The sequence below is a fragment of the Glycine max genome, chromosome 11, assembly GCF_000004515.6.
Source record: "Glycine max cultivar Williams 82 chromosome 11, Glycine_max_v4.0, whole genome shotgun sequence".
Lineage (NCBI taxonomy): Eukaryota > Viridiplantae > Streptophyta > Magnoliopsida > Fabales > Fabaceae > Glycine > Glycine max.
The window spans coordinates 9,288,529-9,309,852 of NC_038247.2; the positions used below are offsets into that span (position 1 = coordinate 9,288,529).

Below are 21,324 nucleotides of genomic sequence, written 5' to 3' on the forward strand. Positions count from 1 at the left end.
GAAGTTAATTCTTGCACAAACAAACTTGTTAATTTTGATGTGTCATTTAGGAATACTAATTTTTGGCTGAACTCCATCCCCTCCTTTTGTTAAAGAGGAGTTCCTTAGAAATAGACAAAATCTTTCAAACTATAGGTTTTGTTGATTCTCTTGTTGGGTTTTGGCCTAGTCCCCCTCAACTTTGTTCTATTTTTCTCTTCTTTTTTTTTATCTAGTTTTAATATATTGGTAGTGAGTTGTTCACTGGTTTGTAGTTTACTTTGGGGACGATAACCTAGTTGGGGTTCCCTTTTTCGCCCCTATCGTCATTTGCTCAATTTTATATATATATAAAAAGGCATTAAATTTATTTCATTTGGTCATGAAGTTTGGTGAATTAGCCAAGAAAAATATTAGAAAAACTTGTTAAGGAAAATCTAGCAGTGAATAATATTTTTGAAATTTAGTTTTTAACTAGATTTAATAACATTGTGTTATTTTTATAGTCAACCTCACTTTGATGAAATAAGACTTTTTGTTATTACTATTGTATTGATTATAAAGTTTGAATTGGGCTTCCAACATTTGGGTCCAAACTGAACTTTTATTAAATAATAACAATTCCTATATTTTTAGAAATACTTACTGAGTTTTTTAATTAATTCTTTCGTAAAGAATAGCACACGTAACTAAGTCTTAAATACAATTCATTTTTAAAATCAATTATATACATATCTTCTTTATAACTTCAAACACTTTGCTTGTAATCGACAATTTTTTATATTTTATTTTGAATTAATTACTCATAAATTTCTATAAATAAAAAAAAACTTCCAAGAATCATTTCTTAAAATTTAAACTTTTCAAATTTTATCTTATTTCAAAAATACACATGTGTTGGGTTAGTTATAGGAATAAGGCATTGGAAGTTGCCACTAGAAGAGCAAAAAATGATGAAACATAAAATAATTTATATAATATCATTTTTTTCTCTTTCATTCCCTATCATATCCTTTTATTAACAAATATTATTTATTAATTTTATAAGAATGTTAGTAAAAAAAATTTAAACTTATGATCTTTTTCTCCTTTTTTATATTTTCAACTTCAAATCAATTTTATAATTCTAGTACTATGCTATTTGTAAGGAAAAAAATTGTTAGTATAAATTGGTATACATAACAATCTATTGCTCAAATTAACATTTGTGAAGTCAGATTGAGATGTGATAAGAAAGTTTGAACCACATTTAAGTCAGATTAAAATCATGACAACCACATTAATGAAGTAGTGAACTGAAGTTGTTTACAATCTTTAAAGTTAAACTGATAGATTCTGTTGTGGCCATCATGAAGCCCGTGACATGAAGGACCCCACAATGCCAGCAATGAGAGCCGTTGGATCCCCCAACACAGCAGATATCACAACCTGCACAGCCAAACCAGCAATCTCACAGCACTTCTTCACCTTCCCTTTACTCCTCCTACTGCTATGAGGAGTGTAAAGCGTGTTCCTGAGACTAGGAATATTGCTATTCACACCCCTTCCTTTAACACACACCTCATGCCAATTCTCCACCAACATGTCCCTCACACACGCCACATGCAGATTATAGTTCTTGCACTTGGACCTATAACTCCAGCTACGTCCTTTTCTTCCACAACGGTGACACGGTGAACTCACTTTCCTGTACAAGTACAGCTTCACCTCGCCGTCATCAAGGAGCAACGGTAGCTTGGCGCAACACGGGTGGAGGTCGAAGCCGCACGCTTTGCAGTGGTACAAGAAGCCACTCACGTCCTTCTCGCACGCGTTGCAGTAACGAGGCGTGTCTCCCGGTGGCTTTGACATGAACTGGAAGTTGCATTTGGTGTAGAAAGGGTGGTGCAAGGTCGGGGAGGTTATCATGGCACAGTGCATGTGAAGGTCGAAGTCACAGATGGAGCATTTGTAACGTGACCCTATGCCTACTTCCTTGCAGCCATCACATTTGAAGGGGAATTCTGAGTACTCGAATCTCAGCTTGTGTTCAGTGTGGCTGAAATGGGATATCTCATTGTATTTCATGGCTGTGTTAATTACTTGTGTATTTATTGTATGTATGAGTCTTTGATTTTATGAGAGAGTGGTTTGTGGCATGGCATGTGTTTTGACATCATAGGGTAATTGTATTTATATGTCGATTTCTGTTGGAGGAGGGGTAATTATGAGTGGTTTGGGTTTAATTTGGCTTATGGTAGAAGCAATTGAAAAGGAATTATGCCTCTACCAAAGATGGTGGTGATGGTGGTAAATAAAGACTTCATGAGAATCACCACGTCAACGGGAAGGAAAAGAGCTAGACATGAGGCATATTGTGTAGTGTCCACCACAGAATATATACCAGTTTTTTTTTTTTTGTTATTATCGTTTACACTTTAGTTGATGGTCTAACATATATATTAGTCTACTGCAAAAGTTTTCAATCTGCACATAAAATTAAGGACTGGTTTATGATTAATTGGTTATTGTATTATGCAAAAATCATGTACAACCAGCAACTGAGAAGTGCAGGAGTAGCCCATAACTACGGATTTTCTTGTTCAGAGGAGGGTTAAAAGGGTGTATGCCAACTGCCCAGATCGAGGTCTAATTAGCATTGAACTTGGACAAACTTTTCTGTAATCATTTCTAAAAAAAAAAATTAAAGTAAAATAAATTGAATTTCTTGTATAAGATTAGATCAATTTATGTATTTTTTGTGTTTTTTTCATTTAACTTTTCTAAAAGTTAACGTGGATAAGTTAATTTTTACTTAAAAAGACAATGAAGGGATCATCAAGTGCAATCTAGGAATTTTTCATTACAGAATAAGAATTTAGCATCTATCAAGTTGGGTTGAAATGGACCGAATTACTTGGCAATAGTTTAGTGTCTGAATGATGTGGTACAGATAACATTGGTATTTATTGAATTTTCCCGTGTTTTAAGCATACGCAAAGAATGAAGGGCTTTGAATATCTATAATTGGATTTGCTTAGTTGAAAGCTAGGATGATTGAGAATCAGAGACACGCAACCTTCTTCCGTGATTGAAGTTTTGAAACAAAAAAATAAAGAAGGGAATAAATTCCTTTGCATAATTAGTAGTTTCGTACCTTCTAATCTTGTAAGTCCATTCGGTTATGCCTAATTTTAAGTTCTTATCTCTTTGTATCTTCACCAATAATGCTAACATCATCTGAAAACATAATTGATTAGATAAGTTATTTATTTTAATGCTGTGGGTCTTTTAATTTCTTGTAACTTTAAGTATTTTATACGAAAATTCATTCTAATACTAAAATTATTAAAATGAGTGTTTAACTTAATTTTACATATATTATAATACTTAAAAATGTTATTTATAGAATAAATTTGTTTAGTAATGATAAGTAACCACATATCATCCGTTCTCGTGAAAAAAAAATAAACAAACATTATTTAAAGTTAAATATTATTGGAGATGCTCCAACTAGTAATGAACCATGATGCAATTATGAGGAATTGATTCCAAATAGTTCTTATACTTTAATATCTCTAGTACGTGACAAGTTGGACCTTATGAGGTTATGGGATTTTCTTAGCAAAGCATTACCATCACCAATTCATAAAAGCGTTTAATGGAAGCTGCACAGTGGTTGTAAAGTGTTACAATGTGATAGATGTTTCACAGTGGCTATGTGGTTGTGGAGAACTTATGCTATATTAATATACCCTTTCTCAATTGTATTGCTTCTCACTTCTCGAGGAACAAATGCTAGAAGAATTAAGAAACCCAGTTGAACAATAATGACAAAATACAACTTTGATCTTTTTTTTTCTATATCCTTTATTTTTTTTGACCATTTTTCTTTTTGTTTCTTTTACCACTGAAACAAACATCTGGAATCTTTCGTCAAAGTGTTAGTCATTTGGTTGGTTACTTTCTCCGTTCAATTGTGCTGCAGCAATGGTACTCGCATGATCTGATCTTCATCTAAAGTGAAAGTTTAATATGATTCTCTTTTCTGGTCTCCGTTATTGGTGCTGATCTCTGTTTTGTCCTTATCAAGAATGAAATTATTCCTTCCAACTTCCCTCTCCAAAGCCTTTCAAAACTAATCTTTGGCAGCTGCATTGAAACTAATTCTCTGAGTTTTATATGCATAATTACCCACGATAACTAAAATTATTAGAATGAATGGTATGGGATAGGAATGGATCTGTATGTAAGCAAAATACCAGACATATATATTGCAAAGAAATCAACCAGTCAAAGGCAACGGTTCATTTATCAACTTAATAAGAAAATAAAATAAAATAAAGGGTCTGTTACTTTGTCAAAGCATCTACTTTGGGTGACACAGATCCCATAATTAAGTATAGCAATTTTATTCCCAATAGACCATATCAGTTTCACAAACTAATCAGTGATTACTTTCAAATAAAAAAAAAGTAGTCAAGTCAACCGCTACAGCTAAAGAAAAAGGCACTAAATAATAAGATGAGGTAATTGATCTTTCCCTTTGTTGCTTGTTTCTTGGTTTCTCCCTTTCTTATTCCAATCATTATTGTATCATCATTAAAAAAATTCATTATTGGATCTTCGTTACTAATAATAAGATGAGGTAATTGTATTATATTTTAGTAATTACTGGTACGTATTTGGCGTATTTGGCAGAATAATTAAATCAAGTCTCCAAGAAGGTTTTGTTAGATTATCAAATGAGTAATATTTCATATCAATAACATATAAATAATTATTTTTGTCTATAAATGTATATAGCATTGATAAATTTGTATCCTGAAAGATATAAATTCAAATTTTAATTTCCAAAAATAAAAAAAATACGACAAATTCATTTATCCATTAATTTTCATTTGATACCATTAATGAAAAAGTGAAACGAAAAGACGAAAATCTCACAAAAATTATTGTAACATGATTGTTGAATAGAATGGATCAAAATATCAGTAAGTTTTTATTGGATCAAAATGTATATAAGTTTTCATTGGACTAATTTATCATATTCTAAATTTTATTTCATTTAAGGATAAAATATAATTCAATCTTTATTTTCCTCCTTTTTTTATTGTTACAACCATAACATTATAACAAATTTAAAAAATAAGAAAACAAACCTGAGTTAAAATAAACATAATAATATTAATTAATGTTATTTCTGAAATTTTTAATATGATAGTATCAATATTATGTTTATTTTAACTCATGTTTATTTTCTTATTTTTTTAGTGTTTAATGTAATGTTATGCTTATAAATAATTATTTTTGTAACATTTGTATGTGTCACATTAACTCTTTTAGGAATAGTCTCAAACGACAGAAATTAAGGAATAAACTAGAATTTAAATTTTTAATTTTTCAAAAACGAATTGTTTTAAGCACTATATATTTAAAAACGAAAAATATTTATCCTAAAAGAAAAAAAAAATACATCAAATCAGTTACTCTACTTATCATACCATACATTTTTAGTGATTGTCAAGAGAATAAATATTAGCGAAGAGTTGCTATAGAAAATTGAAGGACAACAAACATCTGAATGGCGATTCAAATCCTTAAACAGTTTTCCCAAACTCTGAGACCAAAACCTTGGACTCTGTTCTTCTCTTTCTCTTGTTCAAACGATGCTTCCCAGAGTTTAGTGACAGACGCTGTTTCCATTCTCACCCATCACCGTTCCAAGTCACGTTGGAGCAATCTCCGTTCAGCGTGCCCCAACGGCATCACCCCCGCCGAGTTTTCCGAAATTACCCTCCACATCAAGAACAAACCCCAACTCGCCCTTCGCTTCTTCCTTTGGACCAAATCCAAATCCCTCTGCAACCACAACCTCGCCTCGTACTCCTCCATCATCCACCTCCTCGCACGTGCGCGCCTCTCCTCACACGCTTACGACCTCATCCGAACCGCAATTCGCGCTTCCCACCAAAACGACGAGGAAAATTGTCGTTTCAACTCGCGGCCTCTGAACCTCTTCGAAACCCTCGTTAAAACCTACCGAGACTCCGGGTCCGCTCCCTTCGTCTTCGATTTGTTGATCAAGGCGTGTTTGGATTCCAAAAAACTTGACCCTTCTATTGAGATCGTTCGAATGTTGCTCTCTCGCGGGATCAGCCCTAAAGTTAGCACCTTGAATTCTTTGATTTCTAGGGTTTGTAAAAGTCGAGGGGTGGATGAAGGGTATGCAATTTACCGCGAGTTTTTTCGGTTGGATGAGGAAAACAACGAAATTTCTAAAAGGGGTTCTGGTTTTAGAGTCACCCCTAATGTCCATACTTATAATGATTTGATGCTGTGCTGTTACCAAGATGGTTTGGTGGAAAGGGTGGAGAAGATTTGGATTGAAATGAAGTGTAACTATAAACCCAATGCTTATAGCTATAGTGTGTTGATGGCTACTTTTTGTGATGAAGGGAGAATGGGGGATGCAGAAAAGTTGTGGGAAGAGTTGAGAAGTGAGAAAATTGAGCCTGATGTTGTTAGTTATAATACTATCATTGGTGGGTTTTGTACGATTGGAGATGTTGGAAGGGCTGAGGAATTTTTCAGGGAAATGGCTGTGGCTGGTGTTGGCACCACTGCTTCAACTTATGAGCATCTTGTGAAGGGGTATTGTAATATTGGGGATGTTGATTCGGCTGTTCTTGTTTATAAGGATATGGCTAGGAGCGATTTAAGGCCTGATGCATCAACCCTTGACGTAATGATTAGGTTGCTTTGTGATAAGGGTAGGGTTCGGGAATCTCTGGAGTTTGTGAGGTGTGCAGTTGGTAAATTTGATTTGATTCCAATGGAAAAGAGTTATGAGGCCTTGATAAAGGGGTTGTGTTTTGATGGGAGGATGGAAGAAGCGTTGAAGGTTCAGGCAGAGATGGTTGGAAAAGGTTTCCAACCGAATTCTGAAATATATGGTGCTTTTGTTGATGGATATGTTAGACATGGGAACGAGGAGATGGCAGAAGCTTTGAGGAAAGAAATGCTCCAAAATCAGATGCAGAGCTAACAGAATAATAGCTTTTGTACTTTGCCAAATCTGGTGAAAATAATTTTCTTGTACGATTCTGTGGCCATCCTGAGTGAACTTGTTGGGGGGGGTGATGATGAACTGTATATCCTGATTTGTTTTTATGCTCAGGTGTGGTTGATAATAGTGGTTATCTCCCGATAATCAACGTAAGATAAATGGCATTACACATTGAAACAACGCTGTCAAATGCTGATTGAACACAAGTGTAGCACATTTTTTTGTAAAATTCTGTTCTTAGTGCATTGGATGCAGTTAAAGCCAAATTACTTGTCTTAATATTCCCACAGTATATTTTGGATGTCAAAAGCAGGCTTTTAAAGGATACCGTATCCCAGGAATTTAATTTGCTTTGTAGCAGCAGAAATGACGATTTATTTTGTTATCTGGTGTCGCGTAATGATCATACTGTAATTCATAAATTCAACTGTTGATTTTTTGTATCTGCTATGAAGCTGAGCATGACTTTCATTGGACTCAAGATGTACTTTGCTCCTGTGTACGGTTCAACATTGAGCTCCTCTATACTTTGAACTTTTCCAAATACAAGTTACATGAGTTTTGTAACTATAAATATACAACATTTAAAATCCTGCCCCCCTGATATTTCTCATGCTATAATTGAAGGGGCAAAAATACAAAATAAATAATGATTAATCTAATAACTTTACAGGGGAGTTAAATGAGAATCACAGAGGGTAATAGCCAAAGGTTAAATAGAGAGGATGCCATAGATAGAAACCATGACAAAAAAGCCATAACTGCAGATATCCTGTACCTGCTACAAAGCTTTGGAGGGCAAAAAGACCCATGGGTGTTGAGAAGGAGATCCACAACACTAGCTGTTGAGCAAGCTGCTGCTAGTATGAGGGTTGATAATACCTATAACAAATAAACATGAGTCACTTAACGGATGGTTGCCAATATGTATCTCCATCAACTAATAGATAACACTTGGATCAGAAACTACATACCCAATCTCCCACAACGATAATCAACAGTATTCCTGGTTGACGAATGGGGCATTTGACCAGAACGGAATATCCATCTACTAATGCTAATGTGAAACTCCATGGTATGACCAACCCCATAATTGTCACCAAATAGCTAGGACATGGATAGTGGAGACAAAAATAAGATAATTAATTAACAGAAAAATCAACAAATTCAATTATGCTAATGATGCCTGCTCAGCTCCTGCCATTTATGTGATGCAAATAACAGAAGCAGAATTTTAAGCATATTTAACAAGTGATAGAGAAGATTATCAATAAAAGATTCAAATGTGCTGACAACCTGAACTGCGGCTTTGTTGAGTAAATGGTGAGATGGGAGAAAAAGTAATTTCCGTTGAAATTCACAAAATGTGCTTGACAATTTAATAATACAAATCAAGCTTTTGTTTTAGAATTCAATAGTTTCATAAAGCTTCTCTTAAGAACTAATAACAACGGCTTTCTTGCTGATATAATTCTTTGCTCTCTAGGAGAAGAATTTATAATGATTTCATAATAAATTTAGATGAGTGTGTGTGTGCGTATATATATATATATTCTTTTGTCACTTATCACAAATAGGATCGATCAAGATCACTGTGATGCCATTTCATTATACCGACCAGTTCTTAACACTATATATGCAAACAGAGATTTGGTGCTTAAGTAGATTGGATCATTATATAAAATACTGATTTTAGTAGCAATTTGATCATAGTAAAGAAATATCAATAGAATAACGAAATTCAAAATCCTTCTGTCTCATCGCTGGGTGCAAAACAATAGCCAAAGGGTGGAGGAAAAGTTAAAGGTAAACAACTGAATTAATTCTCTTCCGCCACTCCATAGAGAATAAGTTGACTGCTCTAAGATTAAGCAACCTGACGCTAAAAAGTTGAAAAGTCTACTCGAAGAGGAAACTTGCTAAGAAATATATCATCCACCAATATCATCTTTGGCATAAAATTAATTACTCCTTTTCCTGTTTTTGAGCTGAATGAACTCAATGACCAAAATCACCCTTGGCATAAAATTAATTATTCTTTTTCCTGTTTTTGAGCTGAATAAACTCAATGCTAGATGAGATGATCTATGAATAACATATATATATGGAGGAAAAAGAAGCATTAGAGCGGCTAAAACACTGCAGAATGGCGGGGAGAAAGGAGAAAGAAAAAGGTACCAGAAAGCCGTGTAGCTGTAGAATTCAACCCCCAGAGACATAAAGAGAAGGGAAGCAGAAGAGAACATGGTCTGGCCCAATCTCAGACTGAAGCTAGCGCTGGTGCCCACAGAGCCAGGTAATTCATCCATTAACTAATTGCATGAGATGTATACTAGTACTCTACAATTCTATTTCTTGATTTTCGGCTTTCCTTGTGATATTCCACTATCATATTCCTCCTTCAAGTTCAAACCAAACTCCTCTTGTCATCAACGACGTTTACATCTTTCAGCTGAAACCTTCTCGTGGTTCAAAAACATCATCTATACCAGTTAAGATCTCACTACTCCCAATGTTTGTACTAAGTTCTTGACCCCTATTATCCCTTGTGCAAATAATGAAACAAGACAAGGAAGAAAGGAAAGGAAATCCAATATGTAATAAGGACATGGGGTTGCACTTTATGACAACGAAGACCTCACTCTTCCAAATAGAAACTTCATGACAGAGAATTTCCGGCAAGTTTATGTTAGGTGCAAGTTTGGACTTTGTGACAAGGCTTTTTCTGTCTGCTGTTTGAGCAATAATGTTGTTGCTTTAATTAGGATGGTGGTGTGTTGACACATGGGCTACTTCGTTTTTCGGTGGCAGGTCCTTGGTGCCGCTAAATATGAGATAGATTTCTTTGACATGACTTTAATGGGGTGAGTCCTAACTTTTTCTGTTTATAGCAGAAACGTTTTGCCTTCTCCACTCTAGCCTCATCATGGTGGAAAGAATAGAAGAGTAAAATATTTTTGGATGAGATATGTTCAAAAGGGTGATCAAAAGATGTTTTTTTTTTTTTTTTTGCTTTAAGATATGATCCTTTTTTGTTGTTTATTTTTATATTATATTCGATGGTTTTTTGTTGTTTATTTTTATATTATATTCGATGGTTTTTTGTTGCTTATATGGTTTTGAACGGTCGTTAGTCTTGGTTGATAGGGACCAGACAAGACAAGAGAAGCATCTGTGTCCAAAATGAATTTATGAATGGGAATGACTAGCGGCAAATTGTGTACCAGTACTTTGAGGGAACTCGGATTCGCCATTTGTCAAACCAGTATTGTGCCCATTTTCATTGGAAAATGATGTGATCATGTGATGCAATGCAAGTGGTAACGAGGAGGAGAAACTAGAATTGTGTTGGGGGACAAAAGGCTATAAGCCTATAAGGACTATCGGTGTTGGAGTCTCACCTTAGCTTGTGAACTGTGAAGCTTTACTTCGTCAAGGCGTAAAGGTTGTGAGGAGACAAAGTGAGAGTGGAAGATAATAGGTTAGAAGAGAAAAGATGAAAAATAGAGGTAATTTGATTGAAAAGAAATTATGTAAAGGAACGTAGTTTTTATCTATTTTCATTCAGATCTCAATTTTATTAAGAAAATTTTTAAGTGTGAAACTCATGATTTTTTTTAAAAAATAAATCACATCTCTTCTCAACCAAATCAACCCTTCATGCACATTTCTCCTCCCTTTTTTGCCTTTTTTTCCTCCTCTCCTTAATTTGACCCAAACCAAATCATTCCCAAGTGATAAATAAACAAAAATGGTACACTAAATGCAACATCCCCATATGTGCAAAGTATTTACCTATTTTACCAGTAACTAAGTTTTGCGAAAAAAAAACTAGACAAATAATAAGATCTCTCCTCCCAATCAATTTTTTTCATCTACATAACTTAATGCAAAACCTTATTTAAAAGACCTAAGTTCAATTTCACTTAAACTAACGTGTTGGTTAACGTATTAACAAATTAAAGAAAATTGTATTTATATACTTCCTGCTTCGCTCTATCAATTTTTATGGATAAAACACAAGAAAGAAACCATTATTCTTGAAAACCAAATCGACTGTTCACATTAGTTCAATCATGAACCAAGCTACCAACCGTTCCCGTCACATGGCTACTCTGTAAACATTAATGATATGTTTGGACAAAGAGGAAGAAAATAAATAAAAATAATATAAATAATAATACTTTTTATTTAATTAAAGGAAATATAAAAGAGAAAAAAAATTAACTTTTAAAAATAGTAGATTTTTCTTCTCATTCTTTTTCTCTTCAATCCAAATTTTAAATAAAAAAAATCCCTTCATTCTCTTTTCTTTGGGAACATGTTGGTAAGATAGGCAAGTGGCCGAATCAACAAAAAAATCCGTTTTTCCCTCGGGGCCTCACCTTTTTTTCCTGTTGAGTATATTTGACAGAAATTTTGAAAATAGAAAGCTAATTTTTTAATAAACATTATATAACTTAATAATTTTTAAAATAATAAAGATTATATATTAAAAAATTAATCTTTTAAACAATTTAAAGAAATATATTACTACATCTTATAACCAACCTTCACCAAACACGTCCAAGATAAAATTCCATGTAATCAATTATAACAATAATTGAGTATATCTATAATTGACTATTGAAATTGTCTATCGTTTCACAACTAGCCCAAACACATTTATATTACAAATGCAAAAGGAAATATGATTAAACTCTATATCATCATGGCCTCACAATTTCAAGGGTTACATAAATACATTACTCCATTATTGTCCCGAACCCAAGGACACATCCAACTCCTCAAAATCCACTGCAGCAAAAAAAGAAAGAAAAAGAAAAAGAACGTCACTACGTCAGCATACAAAACGTGGTCAATCGAGGGAAAAGGCAGCTATGAAGTAAACATTTAACTGCCCACTTAGAATAGCAAATAAACTTGTACAGCATTACATGGGTAGAAATGGAAGACACAGCAGAATTGGATTTCCTTTATGTTTGCAAAAGGAGAGAGAGAGAGAGAAATCCATAATTAAATAGAAATATTCAGTTAAACACCAAAAATGAATAATATTTCAGCTAAAAGGTCACAATTAGAAGTGGGGACAAAATAGTGAGTGCAACACTACAAGATTGAGACAGCAAATACACTAAACAATAGCTATTGGCAAGTGCCATATACCACCCAAGATCACAAATTATGCATTTTGATACTAGATCTGTAGATGATACAAGTTCATCTTTAGCAAACAACACAAACATAAGGCCATAGTAGTCCATCCCAGATACGGAGCAGACGACACAAAAAGGGATAGTGGATAGCGGGATGGCTGTTATTTTAATATTTTTTAATTATATTAAATAATTAATATCATACACACACATATATAGATGCTTACTAACAGCAAGAGTCCAGTAATATAATAGGAAAAAAAAAGTACATGAGAGAAAGAATATAGAACAAAACATAAGACCCCTATTTGACATGAACTGAATACCCCCCAAAGGATATGAACAGCAAGAGACAAGAGAACAATGTTTCAGACTTTCAGTTTGCAAATTAGCTGTAAACTCCACAGGAGTGCCGTGGGTTGACCAGAAACTCCATCACAGTACAATGGTTGGCCAGAAACACAGTTCGGAGCCCTGGGTCAGAAGGTTTGCATCGAAAAGAGAAGAGAAGAGATCAATGTCATTTATCCCTCCAAAGGCATGTGAGTGGAAAATAGGGTCAGATAAAGTAAAAAGGGTGAAATCCCAAAGATTGGCCCCCACTTAAACAGCACAAGCATCGTTCGAGGGGTGAAAAGAGGGGGAAATAAGGGGGGTTTGTATCTGAGCCAGTGGTGGCCAAGAATGACCGCGATTCACCCCGCTCCAGACACAACACTAAACTGAGACACAACATGCTCCAGATAGAGGCAAACAGTCACTCCACGCCACTCCAGGGCACGATTAACTACTATTAATAAGACAGAACTACCAGCCTTCAAATTCCCTGTTTATGTTATGGCATCTTCTTATCTTATATACTAACAAAAATGCAATCACTTACTCAAGTTTGGAAAAGTCAATTTTAGAAGTCATATTGATTAATGATCAATGCTTAACAACCATATAAATCCAATCAAAAAGGATATTCTTCTTCCTTATTGTTAAATCTAAATCCAATCTGTAGTTTTCAACTCTCTTGATTGTCTTATGGAATGAAAAACAGAGGGATGCACAGTAAAAACAGACTAAAAGCTCACTCCTCATCACCAAAATTCCACTCATCATATAATCTAACCATATTCTAATAAACCAATAGTACTATTTTATCATTCGAATGTCAAAATTTATTCAGTAAGATATCAACCATGGAAACCACCAGATTGACAATGAAGATGCAAAACCTGCAGGCACGAGAAAATCATATGTTGAAATAAATGTTAATCACGTGTTGGTTTGTAACTTACAATTCATGTAGAAAAGGTTTTACACAAACATGAGTGCAAGGTCAAATCATCTCAGCTATGCAATGTCTATCACGGTTTGCAACAATTGCTAGAAACAGCACAATGTTCAGGATGCAAATAGCACAAAATGTTGTCATTTGTTCTTTTCATTATTTATTATCCAATTTACTGCAGCTAGGGTCGTAAATTCCTGAGTTTAGCACGGCATATATTACTCTCCTGTCTGTACAATTTTCACTTCATAATATTTTTTTTATGGGAGGATTTTTTTTTTTACCAAATCAAGGGAAAAAGAAATAGATTTTAAGGGAGCAAATATTCCCCTATTTACATTTTAATTTTACTCTGTTAAAGATGTTTCCATAACTTTTTCACTACAAAATAAGACAATTGAGAAGAAACGAGGAAGGTACCTCTGCCGAGGAAGAGTGAGAAGCTAAAGCTCGAGCTTAAGTTCCTCTTTCTCGGTGCTGAGAAAGTGAAGAACGTAAGGGGTGACTCGAATAACAACAACCCATGCCCCGAACATGGCCGCGTGAGATTTCAGCTGCTTCAGTGCTGCAGCTTTGTCTGGCTTGCGCATGAACATTCCTGGAAACATGATGATGCCTTCTTCTCTGATCTGATTTCGCTTAAACCCTAACTCTCAATCTTCACTCTTCTCTTCAATTTAGGGTTTCTCTGTTGCTACCTCAACATGTATATTTCTTAACCTTCTCTGTTTTCTCCAAACAAATAGCAATCACGGCCCATAAGGATAACGCTTATATTCTGGATGTTGCTAGGTGCACATGCATATTGCTTATGCACCCAGCATTCAAATAAAATTCTAAAAATGCTCTTAAGTATTTTTTTCTTTAACGGATTACATAATCCGTATTTCTTTTAATTTATTAATTAAATAATTTTATATTTTTTAATAGTAAATTTTTTTATTTATAAAAAACATACGGATTAGTTAATCCGTATGAGTTATATCAAAATTAATTATCACAAAATTTATTATTTAAATTTACATGAGCATTAAATATATATTAGAAATTTTAATATTATATATAACAACATTATTTATTTTATAATATAATTGGTCTATTAGTTTAGTAGGTTAGAGTTTTGTATGGATTAGGCTAATCCGTAAGTCTCATACGGATTAGCTAATGTATATCCCTTTTACGGAAGGACAAAACGGAAAAATTGCATAATTGTTAGGTGTAACAGTAATTTTGCTTGGTTCACGTAGAAATGCCCTTATTTTCTGCCCAATGAGGAGCCCATCCTCCCATTTAACCTTTTTTTTTTAATCCACCTGCACTTCAATGGAGCTAATCTAAATTTCAACTTTCAAGCCACTTATCCTTTCCTAGAAAACTAGTTTTTTTTTAAGGCATAAAAAGAAATTTTATTTTTTTATTGGAAAATAAATATTATTAAATGGTATAGATGGATCGCAAGTTGTGTACGATAATACAACTAGTATTTTAGTTTGTACAATTATGAGATTAATATTTTCTTATATAATTCAAATTTATAATAAATAAATATTTTTAATAGAATAATTATATTATAATTAAATTTTATGATAAAAAATAATAAATTTATATTGAATTTAAAATAAATAATCTATGTTGTCGTTCGTGATTAATTTTAATCATTGACAAATTCTTTAAAAAATTATTAAAATTTAGTGTTTTGAGTATTTTAGGTTGATTTAATAAATAAGATGTGAAAATTTTAAAATAAAAAGATTAAATTATTATTCTGGTACATTATGTTTTAATGTTTTTTTTTGTACATTAATCCTTTAAGTTTCAAAAGTCTCATTTTTTTATCATTTATATTTTCTAATGATTCCTTTTAAACAAAGACAACAAATATGTTAACAAAAACAAGTTATTTGTAGTTTTTTTTCCAATATAGTTTATGGGAATTTTCGTTTTAGTAACAATATACATGCTATGTAAAATATTAAGAGACCGTGATTATCAGGGATGGATCCACATGTTGAGTTGCATTGGGGGGCACTTCCCCCACCAAATTTATTTTCTTACTTATATACGTATAATAAAAAAAATACCCTTATAAAAACAATAGGCCTATAAGATAATATTTTTAAAATATATAAAAATATAAGAAATAAAAAAAATAATAAGTTTATACTAAGTTTACTATTTTATCCTTTTAATTTTTAGACTTAATTACTATTTGGGTCTGTTAACTTATTTTTTTTATTCAACTTGGTTCCTTTAATTTTAAAATATTAGATTTTTTTTTTAAATGAGTTTAATTTGATTCCATTTTTCTTCTATCGTCACCAAATATTTTCAAAATATGAGACCAAATTGAATCTATTTTAAAAAATAAAAACCTAATTATAAATTTTTTAAAAATAAAAGGACTAAATTGAACCTAATATATATAAAAGGATTCCATTTACTAACTTACACTACATATTTTCATTTGAGTTATTTCATCTCAATTTCTAAACAGAGCAAGAAATGGATTAAGAGAAATGGATTAAGAGAATTTGTCGTTTAAAATGGTTCTCTCGAATTAATTTTGTGAAGAATAGAATAAACAATCGCATAAGAAAAGATGAATGATTAGTTGGTTACATATATAAAGATATATTTTTTTAATGATATTGACAATGAAAAAATCACAAGACGTTTTCAATGAAAATGCATAAAGAACAATTATAATTGATAGAAATTTAAGTATTTTTATTATTCTTTTTTTATGAAATTTTTTATTTTGTAAAAATTTGTTATATTTTTATTTTGTAAAAATATTATAAATTATTTATTTCTTCCACGGAGAAATATTCTTGGATCCTTCACTAATGGTTATATCACATGGATTAATCTTTTCAAAAGGTTAAAACTCCCAAGTGAAGACACAAATTTTATATTTCTAACATGTATCATTTTTCCTAAAATTTAATTGTTGTTTAATCTCATCTCATGCATGAACAGTACTTAGACCCATGAAACATGTGTAGCTCAAACATCTTGTATCAAGCAAAATTTAAAGTTATTTGATTTGTGTTATAGGTTTTAATCAATTCAAATTTAGATGTTGTTCACCTTTTAGATTGTTATTTGATGCTTTTGAACTTTATTAGATTGTTATGAAATAGTAAGAGTTCAATTTAAATAGCTTTTAAGTAATTGAAAAATGTAAAATTTGATATTTAGATATTCTAACCCCGTGATATCAACATAGGTAATAAGTTTTGTGAAAAACATCAAATTAAAAAGGAAAAAGTTCAACAAATAGTTCAAAAGGAACTAAAACATTCATGACTTGGAATTATCTTGACAAGTTTGTTGATCATAAAGAAACAAATTATAAAAATTATGGTAAAGTCTACGTGGCAAGAGATACTAGTGTGACTTTAAACATAAGAAAGCATGCAAATAAATGTGTTGTAGAAAGAGAAATATTTTTTTTTTATTTGTCTCTAAATCAAGAAAAGTATAAGAAAATTTGTAAGATAATCATCAAATACGACTATCATTTATCTTTTGTTGAACACGAAAGAGTTAAGGTTTTGCATTGCCTTTTAAACCCTCATGCTAAAACAATATTTAAAAATATGACAGTCAAATGTTCTAAATTGTATGAGAAAGAAAAAGAAAACCTCAAATGTTATTCACAGTTCATTCCTGATTTATTTTTTTGTTTAACGTGTTATCTATAGTTACCAATCACTATTATATGGTGTTGACTATGCACTCTATTACTGAGAGTTATAGAGAAACAAAATGCTTAGTATCACATTGGTAATCTGGTACTTGGCTAAGTTATTGATTTTGTTAAAAGATTATCCATAAAATATATTAAGACTCCTACAATGTTATTCTATCACTGTTCTCATCTTGGATCCTAAACAAGTTTTAACAAATTTTAAAGTTATTTGATTATTGTTATTTTGGTCTTAGTCAACTCCAATTTAGATTTTATTCGACCTTTTAATTGTTATTTGATGCTAAGATTGTTATGAAATTGTATGAGTTTACTTTAAACAACATATTAGGCAATTACAAAGTATGAATTTGATATTTAAATTATTCTAATCTTGTGATGTCATCGTAGTAATATGTCTTTGTGAAGGGTATACAATTGAGGAGGACCAAGTTGAAGAAAGTTCAACGACTACTTAAAAAATATACTAAAATATTTGTAGTGAGTGTATGAAAATAAGTGAGTTATACATCTATAAATAAATTTTGGCAAAAAAATTAATTGGAGTTCGTTTTGCTAAGTGTACATGTGATCACGTGCTTAAATGTTTCGTAAGTTTATCTTTTAATCAATTATGATCATGACCGAATTACTTCCTATCACGTTTGAAAGATTTATTAGGGCGTGATAATCCCCAACTTATGGTTTAAAGCGGATTTATCTCCCATAATAAATACTCGATCTTGAAACCATCGAGGTTAATATGATATTTTTAATGTATAGTAAGAAATAAGATGATTAAAAATGAATTGCAATAAGGTGTAAAACAGGCAAGTGTTGGTTGTTGATAATACACTAAAAACACAGGCATATTAAAAAGGAGAAGAAGATATATGGTGCTTGGCAGGTAAGAAACCTAGTAGTAGCGAATCCATTGAGCACGCAACACGTGAAGGAATCGATGACGTGTCGTTAAAAGAAAGTGATAGGATAAGATGGAAAAATGGCGAGAAGCACACGGGAAAACAACCCCACTGGCCTCAACTTCACCAACGCCGACGTGTCTCCGTGGAGCAGAGCAGCCACCACGAAAATAAAAAGAAAGAAGCACACAACCACAGTCAACGTTTGTATCTATCTGCATTAAACCCAACTGCACTCTCTCTCTCTCTCTGCTTTGTTTGTAGCACTAAAACCCTATTCATCTCTTTTTTGTTTATTCTTACCATTTTCTCATCATCATGATGGCTCCTTCTCAGCCACCTCATTGGGCCCCATCTCCATCTCTAACACCAACACCAATCCTCCACAAGTCTTTCTTTCCCCCACCGTCAAACTCGCCGGCGGTTGACTTCAGTCCGCCCTTGATTGCAATGGTCGTCGTCGTCGCCGCCGCTTTCCTCGTCGTCACCTACTCCCGCCTCATCGCGCGCCACCTCAGACCTCCCATCCACCGCCTCCTCCGCCGCTTCCGTCGACGCCGCTTCCTCCCATCCTCCGTCGGCGACCTCGAGTCCTTACCCTACGAGTCTCCCTTTGATGGACCGCACGTGTTCTCTCCTTACGGTTTGGACGAAACGGTGATTAAAACAATTCCGTTTTCGCTTTACACCGCGAAATACGACGCTCGTTTTGACGAGTCTCGCAACGACTGCGCCGTTTGCCTTCTCGAATTCGAAGACGATGATTACGTGAGAACGCTTCCCATTTGTTCGCACACGTTCCACGTGGACTGCATCGACGCGTGGCTTCGCTCGCACGCTAACTGTCCTCTCTGCCGCGCCGGAGTTCTCTGCACCGATTCACCTTTCACTCCGATGATGGCTGCCAGAATCCGACCAAGCTTCGACGACGACACAATTCTCCACCGTATCAGTATAGATCCTCTCATCGATCCGCCGCTGCTGCCTGCGGCGGCTATCTCCTCCGTGCCGGAGATTACTCCCTGCGTCGACGAGAATTCTCCAAGGAGGAACCAGAACCATGCAAACGTGAATTCAGAGGATTGTTTTAGGGATTTTCTGCTGAAGAGATCGTACTCGTTCGGATTTGAACGGAGTCTGGCGTCGGAGAGGATGGTGATGGAACCGGCGACAGCGTCGCCGTGGCGGTACCGGAGAGGGAGTAGTAGTTTCTGGAGCAAGAGGCCTTCGCCGTTTGGATCGTTGGGGAAGCCGAGGGTGTTTTCGTTTAGGTATTATAGAGGAATGAAGTCACCGTTCTTCCGGCGGAGGGGATTTTTTCCGTTGTCGGAGTCGAGCGTGAGGTACGGCGGCGGCGGCGGCGGCGGGGGGAGCTCGTCGCGGCGGAGCAAGTCGATAGCAAGTCCGATGTTTCTGCGGTCGTCGGGGGTGACGTCGGCGGCGGCGTTCTCGTCGAGCAGGCTGAGGTGCGGGGATCCCGAGGCGCTTCTTTCGCCGGAGAGGTTTAACGGGAGGTGAAAATAAAGGAAGGGTTGAAAAAGTGTTAGTAGAATTTTTGAAATGAATGAGAATGGCCGGCAAGAGGACACGTGGCGGAGAGTGATTGGTGGAGGGGGTTGATCGGAGATGGGTGGAGGGATGAGGTAAAGGAGGAATTAAATGGAGGATGGTCGCATGCGGTTTAATTTAATGAGACGGTCTGGCAATTTGTAGAGAGTCATTAATGAATGGTAGGAAGAGCATTTAATTGGAGAGAGAACTAAGACATTTCATGCTGAGAAGTGATTAGTAAGGACTGAAGAGAGTTTCTTTTTCTTTTCTTTTCTTTTTTTTCTCTCTCTCTAAATATATCTATTATTCTCTGTGTCTGTGGTGGTGGGGGGAAGAGGGTTTTTAAAGAGGATTGGATTTTGTATTTTCATGTACTTGTATTTTACAAACAAAAGAGGTTTTGGCTTCTTGATGAGGGGTTTCGGAGTTTTGTAGTGGTTTCTTTATGCACCGACTGAACTCCCCATGTGGAAGGATTGAAGATGCAAATGAGATGTGGTGACCTAGGTGACTCTCTAGGTTTATGCCCGCAGACGCAAGGCATTAATTGTGGCATTGGGTATGTTGACAAGCAACATTGGTTGATTCCTTTAGTGTTTGTGTGTGTGACTCTGCTGTGAATTCTTTCTTCGTCAGATAATTAATGCCATTTATAAGATTTTGAATTTTGGAATCTTTTGTGATCAATGCCATGTCCGATTTCCACTTTTTTTCCTTTTCCTTTTTAATTAGTGCGGATTGGGGAAGCTAAACTCACTTTTTTCCTTAAATAATAAATAATAAGAGTGCTAACGTTGCTGTAAATAATGTCTTTCTACCAAAATAACAATGATTTTTACTTGGCTCTTCAACTAATTGGCTCAACTGAAAGTCGCTACGTACTTAATCATCCTCCTAATCTATAAATTTAGGTAAATCATGGGGAGTTGTGGATGTCATTCAAAGTTTACGTGGTGAGGGGCAATGTGGAGCCTCGCATATGGAAAATTTAAGTGTAATTTGATGTTTTGCTGTAACGTTTTGTCTACATCAACTTCTATTCCATGCCTTTCAACGCCCATGTTTGTGAATCTACCTACGTCGTCTCTCTCAAAATGTGAACTCCATGAAACCACTTTTTTCTTTTTCTGACAAAACAGATCTAAAGGCATAGTCAAGCTTTGGCATTTTGGCCACCAATAGTGGTAGTAGCTTTTTTGGTTTGTCTTGCTTTTTACCCATAATTAGCAATAGTGGTAAACTTGTGGAGCTAATAAGCTATCATGCACAGTCAACGTGAGCTTCACAATCTGTCTTCAAGCCCAAACCTAAACCTAACCCTTCTCTGAGTTGTAAGTGCACAAACCGGCCCATTAGATTTCAAGTTGGTCCCAAGTGCATATCAAAATATAAAAACAAGAGGAGTGGCAGCAACATATTTTTATTAACTTATTTTAAAAAAAATTAATTGGTTAAAATTTATTAAAAACTATAAAATCAAGAGAAAGTATCATTAAATATAATGTAAAACCTACTAAATTTTATCATTTTCAATAAATTTTAATATCTTTCTTAATATTTCTCTAAAAACACATCTCACGAAATATCTTTCCTCTCTTTGTTGCATTTTTGTTTTGTTCGAAAAACCAAAATACGTGGCCAGAGGAAAGGATATGTAATTCATCCGAGACATGCATTGACATCGAGTTAAGAGGTTA

At 34.2% G+C, this 21,324-nt stretch overlaps 5 protein-coding genes across 6 annotated transcripts; 2 read left to right on the forward strand and 3 right to left on the reverse strand.

Annotated features, from left to right (window-relative positions):
* Positions 1 to 1,227: 1,227 nt before the first annotated feature.
* LOC100805046 (uncharacterized) lies at positions 1,228 to 2,420 on the reverse strand. Its single transcript, XM_006590851.4, has one exon. The coding sequence runs from the start codon at positions 2,044 to 2,046 to the stop codon at positions 1,327 to 1,329; it is 720 nt and encodes a 239-aa protein (XP_006590914.1). The 5' UTR covers positions 2,047 to 2,420; the 3' UTR covers positions 1,228 to 1,326.
* Positions 2,421 to 5,542: 3,122 nt separating this feature from the next.
* On the forward strand, positions 5,543 to 7,006 carry LOC100809831 (pentatricopeptide repeat-containing protein At2g15980). The gene has a single exon (XM_003537858.2). The coding sequence runs from the start codon at positions 5,543 to 5,545 to the stop codon at positions 7,004 to 7,006; it is 1,464 nt and encodes a 487-aa protein (XP_003537906.1).
* Positions 7,007 to 7,527: 521 nt separating this feature from the next.
* Positions 7,528 to 10,516, reverse strand: LOC100810360 (CASP-like protein 5C1). Its single transcript, XM_003537859.5, has 3 exons — positions 9,206 to 10,516; positions 8,002 to 8,134; positions 7,528 to 7,909 (listed from the first exon to the last, which is right to left on the reverse strand). The coding sequence occupies exons 1-3, from the start codon at positions 9,334 to 9,336 to the stop codon at positions 7,706 to 7,708; spliced, it is 468 nt and encodes a 155-aa protein (XP_003537907.1). The 5' UTR covers positions 9,337 to 10,516; the 3' UTR covers positions 7,528 to 7,705.
* Positions 10,517 to 11,621: 1,105 nt separating this feature from the next.
* On the reverse strand, positions 11,622 to 14,192 carry LOC100805586 (mitochondrial import receptor subunit TOM6 homolog). 2 transcript variants are annotated; one of them, XR_005887130.1, is made up of 3 exons: positions 13,883 to 14,192; positions 13,370 to 13,406; positions 11,622 to 11,824 (listed from the first exon to the last, which is right to left on the reverse strand). XR_005887130.1 is itself a non-coding variant. In XM_006590852.4 (2 exons), exon 1 carries the CDS (start codon positions 14,068 to 14,070, stop codon positions 13,906 to 13,908), a length of 165 nt encoding a protein of 54 aa, XP_006590915.1. In that variant the 5' UTR covers positions 14,071 to 14,184; the 3' UTR covers positions 11,622 to 11,824; positions 13,883 to 13,905. The 2 variants fall into 2 exon arrangements, 1 of the variants encoding a protein (XP_006590915.1); XM_006590852.4 differs by lacking the exon at positions 13,370 to 13,406 and having other exon boundaries at positions 13,883 to 14,184.
* Positions 14,193 to 17,875: 3,683 nt separating this feature from the next.
* Positions 17,876 to 20,300, forward strand: LOC100806115 (RING-H2 finger protein ATL65). The gene has a single exon (XM_003538981.5). It carries the CDS (start codon positions 18,395 to 18,397, stop codon positions 19,592 to 19,594), a length of 1,200 nt encoding a protein of 399 aa, XP_003539029.1. The 5' UTR covers positions 17,876 to 18,394; the 3' UTR covers positions 19,595 to 20,300.
* The last annotated feature ends 1,024 nt before the right edge of the window (positions 20,301 to 21,324 follow it).

Coding starts and splice junctions, on each gene's coding strand:
- LOC100805046 (XM_006590851.4), bottom strand. CDS start 2,046: ATGAAATACAATGAGATATCCCATTTCAGCCACACTGAACACAAGCTG.
- LOC100809831 (XM_003537858.2), top strand. CDS start 5,543: ATGGCGATTCAAATCCTTAAACAGTTTTCCCAAACTCTGAGACCAAAA.
- LOC100810360 (XM_003537859.5), bottom strand. CDS start 9,336: ATGGATGAATTACCTGGCTCTGTGGGCACCAGCGCTAGCTTCAGTCTG. Junction 8,135..9,205: donor TACAGCTACACGGCTTTCTG/GTACCTTTTTCT, acceptor TCCATGTCCTAG/CTATTTGGTGACAATTATGG. Junction 7,910..8,001: donor TTATCGTTGTGGGAGATTGG/GTATGTAGTTTC, acceptor TATTTGTTATAG/GTATTATCAACCCTCATACT.
- LOC100805586 (XM_006590852.4), bottom strand. CDS start 14,070: ATGTTTCCAGGAATGTTCATGCGCAAGCCAGACAAAGCTGCAGCACTG.
- LOC100806115 (XM_003538981.5), top strand. CDS start 18,395: ATGATGGCTCCTTCTCAGCCACCTCATTGGGCCCCATCTCCATCTCTA.